General features: G+C 42.4%; 1 protein-coding gene across 1 annotated transcript in view; it reads right to left on the reverse strand.

The window, feature by feature from the left end:
- Window positions 1–18,973, reverse strand: part of LOC139657160 (glutamate receptor 3-like) — a 72,371-nt gene extending 53,398 nt beyond the window's left edge. The window contains 3 exon segments of the mRNA XM_071534914.1: window positions 1,199–1,438; window positions 18,267–18,425; window positions 18,886–18,973. Of these exon segments, the coding sequence (XP_071391015.1) occupies window positions 1,199–1,438; window positions 18,267–18,425; window positions 18,886–18,973 (487 nt within the window).
- Between the last annotated feature and the right edge of the window lie 380 nt (window positions 18,974–19,353).

Here is a 19,353-nt window from a genome sequence, read left to right on the forward strand (position 1 = left end):
CAATGTGACATATCAAACAGGATGGAAAGCTCATGTACTAGCTGTATTAAGACACTCCTCAGGAAACAGTGGCATACACAAGACAGGGTGGTATTACACAAGAACACATCTAATTTTAATTATAATGAGTATTTTACTGTAAAGCACACATCTCCTTGCTGCTGTAAACAGGCCGCAGTCTGCTTGCGGTCCAGAATCAACACACACAGATAGTTACGCCACTGGTTCTCTTTCTTAGCGCAGCCTCTCCAGATGCTGACCCTCGGAGGACTACGAAGGCCCGTGTCTGTAAATAGTTGGCCTACATCAGGGGAGCGAGGGGCCATCAAGCACATGGAGAAGTCGCAAGTATGTTGTGCTATGTCTTTATATAATCCAATTAGAGCTAAATGATAATCAGGGAGTGCGGAGGATTAGAGACTGAGGCGGTTGGAGCTGCTCAGAGTCGCACCACAGCAGCGGATCAGCAGCACCTGTGAATGACTCACTCCTTCGGAAGCAAGGAGCTATTGACTGCCTCTCTGAGCAGCATTCAGTCACATAGTGAAGCAATTTAGGATCATTACTGGCATAGATTAAAATGTATTAGACCACTTAGAATGAGGATTGGGGATGAGGGATTTCCATATTGAAGACTGCGGTGATATACACTCTATAATAACGCGTCTAATATGAGCAGGGCTTGGCACACCACTGACTTTCTGCACATTTAGAGTGAGATGATCTCCATGGGTAGGGGAAAGCAAACCGAAATACTGCTACACTGCAAAAAACATCCATTTTAACAAGTTGTTTAGTCTCATATTCAGCCTTCAAAACTTATTTTTCTTAAAACAAGAGAAAAATTCTGCCAATGAGGTGAGATAACTCCACTTGTTTCCAATGCAGCTTCACTTGTTTCAGGAATTCAGTATCTTGAAACAAGGCAGAATAAGGCAGATCACTGCACTACTATCAAGAAAATGACACTTGATTCTACAAAATTCTTGAAACAAGTTGATTTGCATTGGAAACAAGTGAAAGTATCTAACCCCATTGATAGATTTCTTCACTTGTTTTAAGAAAATTACAATTTCAGGACTCAATAATAGACTAAATGACTTGTTAAGATGGAGATTTCTTGCAGTGTACATGCTGAATGTTAGTTTGCGGTGTTTGCAGCAGTGTGTGTTTGACTTGAAGAGAAGGCGGCTCTTACCTCTCTCTGTGTCGTAAAGGTAGACGAACTTCTCCCACTTGTAATGGTCCAGCAGACTGAGGACGGCTCCTCGCAAGCCGGGCCTCATCTGGATGACAAACTGCACGTCGGCGTCAGTGGGGAAGCTTGGCGTGATGAAGGAGGTGTGCAGCGCCCCACAGAAAGAGGTCAGCGTGTTCATGGACTTCTTGTCGTAGAAGCCAAAGATGGCATAAACTCCTCGGGAGAACTGAGAGCAGACTGGCAACAGAGACAGAGAGCAGGCTCAGGTCAGGGACAGAACAACAACAACAACAACACTGTCATTCAGAGTCTGCTCTCCCTGCAGTCACTGTCCAGGATCACTCCCTCAACGGCCAATCAGCAGAGGTGGGGACTTGAGTCACATGACTTGGACTTGAGTCAGACTCAAGTCAAAATTTTAGTTGCTTGAGATTTGACTTGATGCATGAAGAGAATACTTGAGACTTGACTTGACTTGGGACTTGACTTTGACTTGTACTTTGATGACCTGAAAAGGTTTCTAAAGTCTTGAGAAAAGAGCTTGTGTTTTCTGTAAGATATTAAATTGATTCTGGATTGATTTGTTCTGACTTGACTTGGTGTTCTACATTTAGACTTGAGACTTGACATTAATGACATGGACTTGACTTGGACATTTAAATTTAGATTTGGTCACACCTCTGCCTATCAGACAAAGTTGTAGTCCAGAAAAAATCAAAATAAATGGAATGTTAACATCGCTACATCTACTAATGGGCAATTTATGGGTATAATCCTTTAATGTAAGGGTGAGAGGTGAGAATGGCATTAATCTTCCTAGTGAAACAGCGGCTATTTGAATAAATGGGTGCCATGTGGGATGTCTGCTCCCCATGGCCATGCTCTGCTGGTGCCCTTCACTTCTCCTTGGACTAAATGCAACTGCTTGGGTAATCAACTAGAAATAATGGGGAAATCAGCACACTGGCCACAGCTCTTAATGGACAAATACCCTGAAACATGAGCATGCAAATGTGCAAGCGCTGGACTGTGCTGCACTATAAAAGATTTATAACAAGCCTTATCTGCTGCCATCTGCGAGCCTATGGAAATGAGCCTTGGCTGTAAACACACGGCGCATCAGACACTTGGGCTTACGAGGTGTAAGTATTTTATTTTATTTGTATATAATAAATGGTTTAATAACACCAAGCAGGAACGTATCAAGGATCTGACCCCGCTATTGCTTGCTCTTGTCTTAATGTTAGTAATAACCGAGGTAAAGGTGGTTGATCCCAATATCGCTGCTCTGCTGTTTCTGACCATCTGGCTGCTCCCTGCAGAGCAAACCACTGTTCACTGCAATCGCTCAATACCGCTGGTCCATGTTTCATAATGTTATGTTCCTACCAGGTTCAATGAGGGGTCTTTTTCTGCGAGTCCATGGGTGGAAAAGCAATTACACCGAGGAACCTTCACCTTGCAACATATGAATCTCTAGCTAATATTTGGGAAACGCATTTTGGGGAAAATTGCACAAACAGTGTAGAACTGGATTATAAATGGTCTTTAGAGATGATTGGCAAAACGAAAAAAAAAAAGGCGTACATCAGAGTCTGTAAACGCAGTCAAATAATTTCACAGTTCTGTGATCTCTCCATGAATTACGTTGGAGCTCAATGCTGCATGTTATTCAACAGTTGCCAAACCCTGTTCTGCTTGACTCCTCCATCAAGACAACCATTCATCCATCCACACATCCTTCATAGCTCAATTCAACCATCTTCCCCTCCATCAATTTATTATTCCTCCGCCCATCCATTTGTTCATGGCCTTCGACTGTGCTAAGTGTACACATAAGATCTATTGGTGTGTGTTGGAAGGCCAGGGGCAACACAGGTGTCCAGCTGAAAGAAAAGCATTGCATTTGTTTGGTATTACCAGTGGAAGATGTGGAAAATAAGTGGAAAATCGGCCAAGAGACTGTTGTGCCGTTGTTTCATATTTGAAGGACATTCTTTTAGCTTTATTTTGAAGACTTGAAGGGCCTTTCTTTATATTAAATGGTTCAATCCCCCCTTTTCCCTTTGAGGAGGCTTGAGAGACAGGGAAATGTCAGAGCAGACGATTCCCCATTCTGTGTTAGATTCATCCTGCTCCACAGACACTCTTTCAGGGCACAGCCTGCATCACAACAATTAACAGCACACAGATCCTCCTCAAATTATGGATTTGCAATCTTCTTTTGCAGCGGATAACATTTAGCTCTTGTTATCCATAGAGAATAGTGAGGAGGCATGAAATTAATGCCTCTCGGCTCGCCCTAACCAATTCTCTGCTCAAAATGGTAGCAATAGCTTTGTTTGTCAAGGTTAAATAGACAGCCTGTTCTCCTATAGGACTAATGAAATCATATATCTGGGCTCATGAAGCAGCAAACACTGGTGAACTACAGTCAATCCCCCTGATCACGGTCAGCCATGGAGATACACATCATTTATTTTATTGCAGGGAGGAACTGAAGCCACAGGCCCTTTTTTCTCCCACTGCAGGCACTGTGCACCTCCGTTCAGAATACTAACGCAGGCTTTATCTGCATGATTAATACCCAACTGTAGAAATGAAGACGAATTCTCTTCACTTTCTCTGAGCATCCACTTCTGTCCTTTCCTTCCTCATCTAATAAACACCCACACCATCAGCCTGTCAGTCATTACTGCTGTTACAGGTAGCGTAGGCAGCTCATTTTCTCCTTTTCTCTCTCTCACCAACTCCATCTCTCTCTGTTTCTCCCCCAGCGGCCCCGGCGCCCTCTCATGTTTTCCAGAAACTTGGGGCGTCGCAACTTAGAAGGTCTCCCCTGCAGCCAGCTGGGGAATCTTTTCTGAGTATATCATAGAACTCACTGATGTTGAGGGTGAACCTGTATGTATGCCGTGCGCTGCAGAGTCCAGCCTACAAAGTGAATTCTTAAAGCGCTATTGCTGAGGGGGGGATTGAGGGGAGAAATAACCAGTCTCTCTCTCTCCCTCTCAGTAGCTGCTGTCCTTGCCGGTGAGAGGCAACACCACAAGCAGTCAGAAAATCAATCCTTATTCATATGACCGAGCACCGCAGTAAGAGAGAGATATGGCTGGAGGAAGACTCGCTTCATATCGGGATGCAGAGGCGAACTCCTTGTACTCAGAGTCACTAAATCTACGACAGAGGCATGATGACTTAAGAAGCATAGAGAGCCTTGAGGTATGAGGGGATTGGATATTGCACTTGGACAAAGTGAGGACAATGACCCTGGGTGACGATAACAAATAGCCTGCTTATGCGCGTGCTGCTGCCCGGTGGGAAGTTATTTCTCTGCTGCTGTCTTAAGCCAGCTCCCTCCGGCGATACCAGAGGAAGCGAGAGCAGCAGGCCTTCGGTTTGCTTTTCCTGAGGGAGCCAAGCTGACGGAGAGGCAGGCCGTGCCCTCTGGAGCAGGGAACAGGGTGGTCTCTCCGCCGCGTGGGGATACCTGTCCCGTCCGAGGGTCACGCGGACGGCGACAGAGGAAAGGCAGAGGACGCAGCGCACAGAACGCAGCTGCTCTCTTAAAATTGGAGGATAGGATCAAAGAGAAACTAATATCACCGAACATATTTCAATCGCAAACCTGATTTACTGTAATCTCCACAGAAGGTGCAGGATGTTTGATACGAAGCAAACATTAATAATAAAATGTTTTTACTTTTTCCTATTTTTGATTCACTTACAAGTGCAGTTGTTTTGGAAGTTGATCGCACAGACTAGGCAGACAGCAGAACCAATTACTGTAAAGGCTGTTTCATGCTTTGAAGATATTTCTGCCTTCTGGCTCAATAAAGATCATTCCAGCCCATTCAAAGCATGACTAATAAATCCCCCTATACACTATACTAACTCAATGCTCAAGCCCCTTCCTGCTCTTGACCTTGAAAACCTTTGAATCACTTGTGTTTTTCAACATATTAATAATTCATCAGCATATATTTAAAAACCAGAAAGCCATAATGCCTGTGTCTCACGGTGTCTTATGCTGATGCATCTTTTGACACACATCGAACACCTTGGATAGACCCAAATCAGGATGAAGCCCACAAACATGGAAATAAGTAAGTAATTAGTTGTGAATTAGTGCTTTCAGTGTCTTCACTCAGTGTAAAAACAGGAGAAAAATCCAAGGCACTGTTGTAGCACAAGATGAAAAGTCTTACTTTATAGACCAGTGGTAATAGGATTAAAAAAATGTGCCAACACATTGCGGCACAGGCATGACTTCTTTACAAAGCACATAGTAAAGGCAGAATCACAGGTGCAACAAATGGCTCACATGCCCGAATAAGGTTCACAGCTTGCTGTCTGATTAAGTTTGACAGTTACACATAGTCATGCACTATATCTGATATCAGAAACGTCACATGAAAAAGGACTTTAACTTTGAAGTATATAAATTACAGTTACAAAGGCAGCTACACAGCCAGTCGTATTATGTGGAATGCCAGTCAGCAGTAGCTGTCAGCTTTATAAAGGCGCCTGACAATCAGCGCTTTAATATGTGATCTTCCAAAGCAACAGCAGGCAACTAATAGAGTTCCAAAGAGGCCAAATAGTCGGTGCAGGTGAATCATCACAAAATATGCAAAATCATTTAATTTGGCAAAGAGAACAGCCTCAAAAATCCTGACAGCATACGCAAAACACAGACAAACTGCATTAGCAAAGAGGAACAGTGTTTGCAAGCTGAAGACCACTGAGAGGGATGGTCACTCAAGAGCATAGTGAAGTTGTCCAAAACCACAAAACTACAGCCTCATAAATTATCACAGAATTGAATCAACACTTCTGTGACACAGTCTCAACAAACACTGTAAGTTGTGAGCCTAACAAAGCTGGTATTTATGACAGGACTGCCATTCAGAAACCTGCTGGGATCCATAGCCAATGCACAGAGACGCATAACCTGGTGTAAGGAGCACAAAACCTGAACCTCTGAGCAATGGGATAAAGTAATATGGTCTCATGAGTTGTCTTAAACCCTTTGTCCTATATCCGATGGCTTTATCTTTGGAGAAAGCCAAAGGATGCCTTCAACCCACAATGTCGTTGTTGCCAACTGTTAAATGTGGCATATCTGTAATGGTATAGGCAGCTATCTACTGGGAGTCATTAGGTCAGATGATTGCTCTGCATGGTTGTTATAGCTAAGGAATAGGGGCCATTTTACAGGACCAGGTTCATCCCATGGTATACTGTGGTACACATTTTCCTTGTGATGTTCATATATTCCAAGATAATGATGCTAATTCAAGAGTGGTTTCATGATCAACAGGATAAGTGGGACATTAGATCCAATATCCAACATCCCACTACACACTGTTCAGCACTTGTATGAGAGCAATCCAAGGAGCAATGAAGCTGAAGTTTCTGTTATTTTGTCAACCTTCCTGGATATTCCAAATAAACAAAGCACATCTATATGAAACACATTTCAGTTCCAAAGGCACAGAACCTAAACAACAAACCAAAACTCAAATAAACATAATGGCATTCGGCAATTGTGCTGTCTGGATCTCTCTGTAAAAAGCTGAATATTCTGGTTTTAGACCCTGTGGGAGTCGGAGTTTGCATCAGCTTCCACAGGTCTGATGTGTCATGCGATGGTTGAGAGAGACAGAAAGGATGACGACTGAAACCAGCCCCTGCATTATAGGGGCTATATTATAGGAAAGTAAATTCTCAGGTATAATCATTCTTTAATATTCACCACTAGTTGAAATTCGGCAGCCCTAACAGCAAAAACTGTCTACCAGAAAGTCAGTACATGTCATTTTTGTGGCAGACACCCTCCCACACCCATTGGCCATAAAAGTCGCATTTACAATTCTGACAATGTGTCTCTCAACTGATTATGCATCTAGTTCAGTTCTAGTCCACTCACTTGATTTCCTGCTAGTGACCTAACTCCAAATAATTATATAATTTCTGCTTAGATTCCTGTGTAGCCTTGTCGTTATTTCCTTAAATTATTTTATTTACATAAAACTCCTAATGGTAGTCAGGTGTTTATTTGCTCCAACAATGAAATTGACAGGGATAAACATTTAATCCCAAATATTTTTTTAATCCCAAATCTTTCCTTAAGTGTGATACTTCCAGTTTCATTAATTTTGATAAGCTATGTGTAAATGTAGCTTAATTAAAAAGCTACAAAGGATTTTTCTTATCAAACTGTAGTGAAATGGTTTGTGCATTGACATTTAAATGAACTGAAAACCAGAAATTAAGATGCAGCATCCTCAAGGCTCAATTCTTGCGCCCTTCTTGGGCGCTAGCTGCTGCATTCATATCAGTGCTTCCTGTTGTTTTGTGTTTTTTGCTGATAATACCAAATTAATCTCTATATATAAAAAAAAATGTCTTCACTTACAGCTGAAGCAAATGCTGGTTTAAGAAAAAAAAATCTCCAAAACATTCCAACTAACTTTTCTACATAAAACTATTTAAAAACATCTAACTTCATTTCCATAGTAAAGAACAAGAAACAGTGCAAAACAAGTGCTTGTCTTTGCATCGGAAAGAATGAAAGTCAGTCATATGAGACAGAGGATAGAAATGCAAAACACACAGAAACAACGGCAGTTACAGCCGGGTCTACCTAGACTATACATTTTCAATGCAGGGTTCAAGATTGGTTTTCTAGTATGGTTTCATTAAAATTTCAAGTTCATACAGTAATAATTTATGTGATGTCTGTGTCTGATTCAGACCTCGACTGCACAGTGATGCTTACGTCAGTTTTTACGCACCTCGTCCCACTGATTCCAGCCCTGAGGTTACATGCAGGGTTACGCATGATGCACAACTGAGTCAGTGAAGATGTACAGTAACTCAAGGTATGTCCACCTTCCTATTATGATATGCGGACTGTGGCTCTAACTTAAGCCAATTCATACACTACTTTCTTCATGCCCCCTAAACCCTACAATATGCCCCATCGATTTCCTGATGGAGAACAACAAATCTGCAAGCTAACAACTGCCAAATACATCAAATAGGATATGAATTGTTCAGTCACAAATCTTAAAGGAAATGAATTAGGCTGTGCAATGCTGTTCATTGGTCTCTGAACAATTGGAATGGTATTTAAAGCAACTCTCCACGACTAAGCAATCAAGATCTCCTGCCGTTTATGTGGTCAAGTTTTAAAGGGATCATCAAGGGAGACGGGACTACTAGGCAGGACACAGGATGCCAAGAAACCGTGTAAATGTGCTGACTGACAGACAGCCAGCGCATCCAGTGTTTCCACATAGATAGGGCCTGGATCGCTGAGCTGTGTCGTCTTTTGAATGATGATTTGCAGAGCCAGGACACGCAGCCAGCATCCCTCCCCCGTGTTATTCCGGGTAACATGCCCCCTTTCCGTTCTGGCGACAGGTGTCAGGTGCCGTGTCAGCCAGACAGAGTGTCCAGGGAGGCTGTGGGAGAATGTCAGGTCTCTGTCTCCCATGCAGTTCTTAATGGCACTGAGCAGACGCACCAAAGAGAGTATAGGCCTACAGTATATATCCGCCAGATACTGACACACAAACGCATGATCGAGGATCTTGATCTTTCCAAACATTATCAGTGCCATCAACTGTACCCATGTTACCATCAGAGAACCAAATTTTCACTCATTCATTCACTCAATCATTTACTTTCTCTACATTTACGCTTACTCCCATTCAGGGTCACAGGGGGCTGGAGCCTATCCCAGCATGCACTGGGGAGAAGGCAGGCAGACACTCTAGACAGGTCGCCAGTCCATCACAAGGCTAATACAGATAGACAGACAATCACTCACACTCGCATTCACACCTATGGGAAATGTAGAGTCTCCAATCCACCTGAGTTGCATGTGTGTGGAAGCAAACCCACACAGGAATTGAACCAAGGTCCTTCTTGCTCCGAGGACACAGTGCTAACCACTGAGCCATGGAGCCGCCCAATAACAAATTTATAACGATAAAGTCATTTCTTATGGGCAAGAATAAAGCCTAAATAATTTCAGATTGTGTAAAGTATATTTTATTATGTTTTTATCCAATTAATGTCCCAAGGGCAACTTTCCAATCATATCTGCGTGCACAGTCATCATAAACAAAATCAAGTTAAAAGTGTACAGTATTTAAAGGCAATGCCTCAGCAGAAAGGCATGAAGAGGTGAGAAGTCCACAGCCCCATTTTCCACCACACCGACGGCAGGGATGGAGAAGTCAAGGTTCTGAGTAAACACGTGTGCAAGCGAAGGCACGCATATTGAATAGGCCAAGTCCGAACAGGTCAAGCGTGCGTATCTGAGTCCACAGAAGACCTGCGTTCATTTATGCAGTCTACATCAAACCCCAAAAGCACAGTGACTGGTTTACACTGTAGGAATACAGAGAGGAAGGATATGTTGAGAAATGTTGGCCATAAAGACCAAGCTGAATGAGATTTACCCCTCTATTTCAGCCACGTGTCGAGTGTAACTCGGGACACGGGACTTTAACTCATCTTTTTTGGTCATGCCCCAAATTGCTTAAGCTTTGGGAGGAAGTATTTGAATGGTTTAGTCTAATAATTGGTAAGCAAATCAACCCTGACTGTGTTCTTGCCATTATGGGATGTTCTGAGAGAGTCTTTGAGCTACCATACAAGACCCAACAGGCTCTCATGTTTGGCATGGTTATAGCTAAAAGGGTTATTTTGAGAGAGTGGAAATCAACCTCCCCTCCTTGCTTCAAGAATTGGCTTAATGACATGGTTTCCTGTTTATATTTAGAGGAGATAAGGTAATCCACATCTAACTCTCACTCAAGGTTTCTGAAGATCTGGGGAACCCTTCATCGACCATATTAGGGGACGGGGTGTTTGATGTGTTGTGCATGTGTTGGTGTGTATGTGCCCTGATGAGTATGCCCCATTGTACATTTAATTTGTTTATCTCGATCTAATCTACCATGCATATTCATTAGTCAACCCCTGACCTTGATTGTGTATGGGTTCCTTTGACTTCAGGATCATTTTGGATCTGGTGGACATTCTGTTCTGGCAGCTATGGACACTATTGACAAGGACTAGTCTGGCATGCATGGACAAGTAACAGTCATCCATTTTATACACTTGATTTGTAATCTGGCTATTTGATTGTTGGTGTGCTTGTGTTGGGGTGGAGAGGTGGGAGTGGTTGGGGGTGTTTGTGGGTTTTGTTTATGGTATTTTTCTGTGTGTTTGTATATTGGAAAAAGCTCAAAATTAAAGCTCTCAAATAAAAAAATAAAATAAAAAATGCTGGCCATAATCTGCCCCCAATGATGTGCACACTTCAGAATTTCCCTGTGCTACTGCTGTGATCACTCATCTAATTTGATATATTTTCTTTTAGTAATGACCAGTGTTGGTTTGTAACATATTACTCTATCTTGTTTTACAGCTACCAATCAAAAGTTGCTGTTTTGGATACCTCCCCCTCTAGATATGAGACTATATCCCACCCACGTTCCTCAGTTTTTGTCATCATCAGTCGTCACCCTCTCAGTTGGAACATGCACACTCTAAACTAGCTCAGATGAGAAATGGCAGAAAAGTTTATTTTCTGTGGGTGGAGGAATTCTCACTACTTTGATTATATCGAGCAGAAGGATAACAACAGTGCACATCAACACTTTTTGTTTGCCATGCTCATTAACAGCAGAGGTTATGTAAAGTAATGTAATGTAATGTAATGTAAAAGAGAAAAGTAATGTTAGGAGTAGTGTAACAAATTACTGCTCCCTGGAAGTACAGCAATGAGGAATACTAACACAAGCAATAACGCAAGTGACAAAAATCTAACTGAAGGCAAAGTGTACACAGTATAAATCTGTGTATTATGACGTTCAAGGATTTGTATCATTTCATATTTATATCAAGATTACTGTCTGTGTTGTTATGCAATTAGCCTCAGTTGACCAAACACAGAGATAGCAGAGGGCATGTAAGGACTGAAGCCTGAGTGGGCATTTCTCCTCAGGCACCATGGTTACATGTTGGCAAGAATTCCCTTTTTGCAGATTATAGCAATGTAAAAGCATGCATGTTCCTCCAGTGGGCTACCCCCCTGCAGACACTCATTATACCAAAATAGTGGGGCAACACTATTTTAGGAGCATTCCCAGGATTAGCCCTAATCTGAGAACTACGACTGGATGCAGCCCACATGCTAAAACAACATGATAGGAGAAAATCCACAGCAGCGAGAGACAGACAGGGCCTGTGGCTATTGGAGTCTTGTATGGAAGAATACACTTTAATATTTCACCGCACCGCAGCAAAAGCACTGCTAACACTCCACCTACACATGCTTTGCACACTGCAAAAACAACATCCCCGGACTGCTATTACAAGAGGCAGGGGAATACAACGCAGTCTTATATAGCCGTTCTTTAAGTAAGTGAATTTAAAAAGGCTGTAAGCTCTGCGGCAGAAGCTGGAATGTGGAAGGGATTATGTGTAACCCACACCACCAAGATTCCCCTCAAGAAAATGAGATGCAATGCTTGTGGGGAAAGTGGAAGGTTCAACGTCTTTGCGTGCAAAGTAGTAGCACCCCTTCTGAGGTGTGAAATTTTGTGAGAACTCAATTCACTTGATCCTGGTATACATCATAACCATGAAACGCAATATTCACCTGATCACCCATCCGGTGTTGCTCTGTGCTTTAAAATAACAGTACAAAGAGACTATATAGCTGTATAATATGTATAATCACCTCATGAGGTTTAAGTTATGTTTCCTGTTTGATTATGAACATCAAAATACTGTAGAACTTTTAACGTTGCTCCTCTACATTTACCCACTAACTGTACTGATATAAATACAAATATGAAGTAGAATTAAGTATGAGGCACATGAAAGTTCTTGAAATCTATGAAAGCAAGCACTTCTAAATTATTCAACGCCCCGGTGGCATCTTTGGCTTGCTTTTGCATTATTCTGCGCAGTTCACAGCTTGTTGTCCTTGAATAATCTCAGGTAACATTTAGTAAATTACCGCACAGCGTCCAGAGGCCGCGGCAGCACTCTGTGGGCACGGGGTGAAGAGTGTTGTGTAAGACTGCAACACACTGCTGCGGCGTGGCTGTAGCTTGTCAGTAGTGATCACTGTCGCTCCGTTACCAACGCCGACATGTAAGCACATTGTGATGCACGGGATGAAAGGGGCGCTGCACATCCCAGTGGCTCGCCCTCAAACCCATTCACTGCGATTCCGCCATTTTACAGCATTATGGCCGGCCGCGCTGTGGGCGAAAACACTGCTGCATGGGTAGCTTCAGAGAGGTGCGGACGGGTTAAGCCACTCAATTTGAGACTAACAAGGAACGCCATTCTTTCATATGATAGCTGTGTGACCGCTTGGCCCAATACATCTGAGTGACAGCGGTGTCTGCAGTCAGCTGTACTTCAAATGATGTTTTAAAGCCTCTGCTGCACTTGGTACTTATGCTCATTTCCTCAGCAGCAGTATTTCCCTTGTCCAAAAGGTGCCAAGGCATTCACGCTGCATTATGACCCATAAATGTTGTCTTAACAAATCAAAGGGCAGAAAGTCTTTAATACCCCACTATTTACACCCCAATACAGCCTAAAAGCACTTAGTAAACTGAGGGTCAATTAACAAATAATTTCAGCGAAAATAGGAAATAACTGTGTCAGTGAAAAAACGGTATTGCCTGCCACTGAACTGACTCTTCAGCCAGATGAAATTATTCCCAAGAGATTTTTAAAGCTCTTCTGTTTTTGTCATGCTGCTAACCAATGAGAGCGGCATGACAAATCTGAGGATGAATGCTTGTCAACTTGGGGCAGGTCATCCAAGCTGACAGGACTCTGGCTGCAGTGGCAGTAACTCAGATATTTTTGTCAGTACATCATAATAAAAAAGGACATGCTTTTGGGAAAGTGTCTCTTTCTGTTCAAGGGCTATCAAACCAAGCGAGTCCATTTAAAATCTTTAAATGAAACATAAACATAAGTCTGATTGTCATATTACAAATATCAATAATCACACAAGGGCAATGAAGTAATTCCTGTATATTTTCTTCATGTTATTCAAGTTTTGAAAATTGAATTCAGTACAGAGCAAACAAGCACATTGTTGGTTTACAGCCAGTGAGTAAGAGAGGCTGGGTTGTCAGACTGATTATCTGTGACCTCCCTGACTCTGATGTCACCCCAACGAATCGCAACTAAATGTTATAACATAATTAGTTATTGTATGTAAACACATTTATTACTCCGATTAAAACAAAAACTATCATGTAGAACGCTCTCCCTCAGGTCAAACAATCTGACAACCTTGTCTCGGGTGCTCATGCATCATTCATGACCTGTCGGCTTAAATGAGTTCTCAGAGATGTGATGGGTCCAAGGTTGTTTTGCATTGTTTGGTTACATTACAACATAATCGTTTCGCTACAGTAACTACAGCGCAAACAACGTAGAGCACTGGCAGCCTGACATTTACCTACAGATGTGTTATTATTTTCAAAGGCTGTGCAGCTCTATGGATCCAGGCTCTAAAGATTTTCTGTGACCAGTGAGTTTTTTCCTGCTGAAACCTCTTTGCTGCTGAAACCACAAGTGAGCGATCAGAGTATAAACCAAAGGCTTAATAGAAAAAATGATCTGGCTGCACAAAATGGTTGGGGGTGCGTGAGTGGGACTGTCCAGTGCGCTACATGCTGAAGTACTGTAACATTAGCCTCGGTCTCAGTAGCACCACACTGGTTGAGTCATGCACAGAGCAGAGGGAGGTTAGGCAGCTATTTTAAATGCTCTAATAAATACTGTCATGATGAAATTTGATCAAATGAAAGTTCATCTCGGGGAAAAAATCGACTCCACGAGGATCCATGTTGCTTCTACCTCTGATATGAGAAGTAAGTAAGAAAAGTCGTAAAAAATGCATGATGTGGTTTTTCAGTCTTGCTACACTGCATAGTGATAGAAATATTCCTTTTAGTCTTTATGCAGTGCTACATGTACCGCACTGTTATCATGGGCTTGCAAATCATTCCAAAATCAACTGTCATTTCATCCACATACATTTTATATGGGCTGATTTGTGTAATACTTAAGTTGAACACATAAATAAAGGATATCTACAACCACTGTTCCACTATTTATAGAGAAGGCCTGAATCATGCATTAGGTACATGCTGAGAAAAAGAAGATATGAAGTTATCCATGTCTGTCCTTTCGCTACATGTAGACACTATAATCCACTAGGACTCGTCTTAATTCCTCCCTGACTGGGCCAGCGAAGTCGGCCCAGCCGGCGGCTCTGTCTCCTCCCTCTCTTCCTGTCCTGACCTCAGCCTTAATGGGTGTAACCTTCCCATTTCTGCATCTATGCGCACAATCCATCCCGGCCCGGGGCAAGGTGTCACATCAACACATACAGTAGCTTCGTTCCAGACACAAATCGGTGAGATAATAAACACATCAGCGCTGCTCTGTCCAATGAAATGCCCTTTGTGGGAATCAATCAACTGACAATGATTGAATATTAAGCCCTGATGATTGTCTGCTTCAGCATTCAGTTAGCTATTTGCTGTTTTATTTTGCTGGAAACTTCACATTTGCAGTGCAACACTCAATACGTCAAACTTTGAGCTGGATATAGTCTCTGCGGTAATGGAAAGTTCTGGAGTGATCTGTTCTGCCACATATTAGTAGAGAGAGGAGTGAGAGACTGAGAGGGAGAAATTGAGAGCTTGGTGAGAGTTGATTTTTCCACACTGGAGAACAAACTGGAGCCACACACATCACTGCTGGACTGTGGCCTTCCACCTATTGATCCACACTGCCAATAACAGTCATTTGCCATCAGGGATTTGTAACAATCATTACACACTGACCCAGCTAGAGGACAGGAGTGGTGTCCTCCTTTATCCCAGTCAGAGTCCATACTTGCAACAAAATACGCACTAATCAAAAAGTAATTTCTACATCTTATGATTTCCTGTCATTTATATAACTGAGTCTTTCCCAAACTCCATTGTTTGTTCCATCTACTGAAGAGGAGGTTTTCTTGACGATACCAGAGACTGCATAAGGGAAATGACAAACAGATCTACCGTCTCAGTCAACCTACCACTTGCTAATATTATCAAAATTGACGAGGTGGACTGTGAGAAGGCACAGCAATGACTAATATATAATTCTTGCCAAAAAAGCAATGTGTCAAACTAATAATCAAATTCATTTGCTAGATCATTTCTTGCCAGGCAACCAGGGTATCATGAAATATTGACAAATAAAACAGGAACCATGTAGCTAGGTGTATTTTCAAGCAATGTTCATCAAAATGCCTTAGTCAAAAACTGGCCTAGTTGGTCTGCATAATTAGCTGCCCGTTGGTCTTTTTCAACTGGAGAGCATCTAGCTTAGTTTGCAGAAACTTCCCTTGCTAAAATTAACCCTCCTGATTAAGAAACAAAATATAGCAATGGTCGCATGTATTGCATGTAAAACTTGAGCTCCTTTTTGAAAAGCCTTGAACCTTTGTTTCAGATTTCAAGTTTCAAGTTTCCTTAAAGTGTTACTACATCACATTTTAACTGAAAACAACAGTATATGTTATATGGATAAAACTGAAAGAAGGGAATCCAGGCCATGGTCTAAACCTCTTTGAAGTGCTTTTAGTAATAGAATTGCTTTTGTAATCCAGTAATCCATCTAGTGAAACAAACTGCAGCAGGTGGTACTGTGGGGGCTTCACCTGTAGCAGGTATGGCTTTTTGCATTTCCCCACATAACCTAGGTGGCTTATGAGCAGGCACATGTGAAGACATCTTACAATGAACCCTAACACTGTGGCATAAGAAGCATTTACCTGAGTTGATGTGGATTAAATGTGGGACGTAATACATGGATGGATGCTGCTTCATAGATTTATGTCATTAACATGATCCTGTGTAATGAAATTCTTCACGTATTTTACTGTGTGACTAGAGACAACTACTGTATGAGTGGATTAAAGAGGACTAGAAGAAAAATTATTTTCTAAGTTATGATTGCAGCCGTTTGCTGGCATTGTCAGTTGAGGGATTTTCGCTGGATGAGTAATTTTAAGCGATGGCATGCTTCTGGCTTCCTAGATATTGTTCACGCCAGCAAGTAAAATAGGGGCCAAGGAGGGGAGTTTGTGCATTATCCCTGTTTTGGCCTATCCAAGCATGTAACACTCTCCTCTCCCTCAAGAGCAACCGCTGAAGTCCCCTTGAGCTAAGCGCTGACCCCACAGCTGCTCCAGTGGAATTAGTCAGTGGCCGACAGTATGAGGCTGTGGTTGAACTGGGAAGCGGTGAGGTGTGAGTGTGTGAATGTGTGTAAACCTCCCCTCATCCCTGCAATGACTCCCCGAGGCTGTAAACAAGAGCATGTTCTTTGTCAACTGCCATACTCGCCAGCCACATCATCTCACCAGTATTTTACATTTTTATAGCTGAGCCCTGGAGGCGTGAGGCAAAAATCTTTTCCTTTTTTTCTTTTTTGTCTTTTTCTCACTTCATTAAGTTACACCGCCATCTCAGTGCCAGCTGACACAGTTTGGAGTACTGTAGCTGATCCTTAAGTGTGAAGTGTGCAGTGCAGTTGGTGAGAAGAAGGATAACAAATTAATTCTCCAGACAGAACTTGGTGCCCTAACTGGCAGAGGAGCAACTGGTGGACCAATTATGAATCCGTCTCACAGTCCGCAACCATTTCCATCGTACAAGCATTTACTTTATCGTACGGTAGATATTCATCAAGCCAGAGAAATGTATTCAGAGGAAAAGGAGTAGATAACTGTCCAAAACGTTCTGAGCTACTGCGCTATACCCTAACACGTCTTTTAAAATCATTATCAGAGAAGGAAAAGTGAAATATGAAGAGGCAAATTAAACATTTGCTTGGCAGTAGTCCACATTTCCAACCAAGCTCACTCTGGATGATTCAAAATTGAACTGAAAAACAAACAACAGCCTAATTCCAAAGCACACAAAGAGGAAACAGCCTAAAGATGGCCATTAAACTGCATTATATTATGGGACAATAGTAGTAAAAGTGGGGATTAGAAAGGCAATCTCCACCTCTCAAACATTACATGTAAGCCAAATCACTTTCTTTAGAGTTATATTTTTGGGGTTATTAATGGACCTTTTTTAAGATTATTTTTGAGAAAAAGGAAAGAGAGTAGGGGATGACATGCAACAAAGGTCCCATGTTGGATTCCAACCCAGGAGTCACAGTTTCACAGTACGAGCCTGAGCCCACTGAGCCACCAGGACGGCCTTTATCAAACTTAATTATTAGCATTATGGCCCATTGCACCCGACACAAAGCCCTACATCTGATGTGCAGCAGTAGAGGGAAGGTCAGAGAAGGAGGTTCAGCAACGTTCTCCCCAACTTCAAGATCAAGCATCTAAGTGACGTTGAGTAAAGCACCAACTGTTTCAGTGGAGTTACTCTGTTTGCAAGATCACAGTTGGCCACTTATAGGCCATCATCCCCCAGAAATGTATTTATTGGACCAGACACTTGGCAGGTGGGGTTTTTAAGTGTAAGACAGATCCATTTCATTCAAACACCCATTTCAGCTCATAAAAATTCAGTGCCTGGTGACATTTTTGTATTCACCTGCCACTGAGACAGCTAGAGCAAAAATAAATGTTTTTCCCATTGTGTGTGTGTGTGTGTGTGTGTGTGTGTGTGTGTGTGTGTAATCTTCCTTCCATCTGCTCTTGTTGTAAGTAAGAATGTGTTCTTTGTCAATTTGACCAGTTAGATATGAGTGAAAAATTTAAACTGTTATTGTATTTCTCAGGATGTGTGCATGTGTGTGTGTGTGTGTGTGTGTGTGTGTGTGTGTGTGTGTGTCTATTTGCATGATAGCCTACAATACCAAAAAATCTGCAGGCCTATTCTAAAAAAAAAAAAATCATTGTGCTGCAACCTGAGGGTTTCAGCGGTCGTTACTGATGAGATTCTTCTCAAACTGCATGCATTGTGATACTCACAGGCATGTGTGACAGAAAAGCTGTTGGAGGACTCGAGGTTGTCTACATTGTAATTGAGGTGGAAGGGTTTCTCCGTCACATTCTGGTTGGTGTTATACAGTTGGACAGCAAACCTGAAGGCGCTGTGCTCCTGCACTGTAGAGCGCATGAACAGTCCACCTACATGAAACACAAATTGTCATATAACATCATTCTGAATAGTTGCTTCTCAGCCTACATGAAGAGTGGCCTGTTTGTGCCAGTGATCAAATATATTTATTTTATACAGAGAGGGCAACACAACACATTTACGCATCATTTGGACATATTACATAAATTGCTTTACCAAAGAAATAGGCAAGTCAAGAAAGAGATCCCTCTGAAATGTGCTTCACTCACTAAACAATGCACTGCAGAGACTGAAACTCGGATTTATCAACTCTATTTTTACCCAGCCGCCCACAAAGACGCGCAGGATCCCATAACCTTATCGCTTAATGTGGAGAAGTGAACTTGGCAATGAATTACGCAAACAATCTAATCAATGCGACACGAAGCTGACACTTGTGGAGACGACGTGCCCTATTTAGACTATGTGAACTGAGAAAAAAATATGTTACGAGTATCCCGTTAAACTTACCAATATTGATTTGATTCGGAAACCCTGCCAGCGATTCCCCCAAAAAATACAACAAAAGAAGGACCGGCGCTCTTGTGCGATGCCACATTTTTCTCCGACAACTGAAATCAACTCCTGGTCTGAATGTGATAGAGGAAAACCAGGGAAAACCATGTAGGCTACACGGGCTTATGCGCAAAGAAATCCACAAGATGCGTCGGGTCTCTCTCTCCTCTCTCTCTCTCTCGCACTGTGTGCACCCACGGTGAATGTGTGTCAGTGCAGCTGCCCCGCCAATCTTCTGCTGCTGAAAATCAAAAGGCACTGACTTATCTCAAAGATGGTGGTGGTGGAGAGGAAAAGCGGGTCTTCTTATTGTGGATAAGGATCATTCAAATGGGCCACAGAAAGAGAGAGAGAGAGAGAGAGAGAGAGAGGGAGGGAGGGAGGGAGAGAGGGGGGGGGGGGGCGTTTATCAAACTTGGTCTG

The sequence above is a fragment of the Centroberyx affinis genome, unplaced genomic scaffold (genome assembly GCF_046629955.1).
Source record: "Centroberyx affinis isolate AG114_WGS23_722 - 3 ecotype Tasmania unplaced genomic scaffold, CSIRO-AGI_Caff_v1 ptg002635l_1, whole genome shotgun sequence".
NCBI lineage: Eukaryota > Metazoa > Chordata > Actinopteri > Beryciformes > Berycidae > Centroberyx > Centroberyx affinis.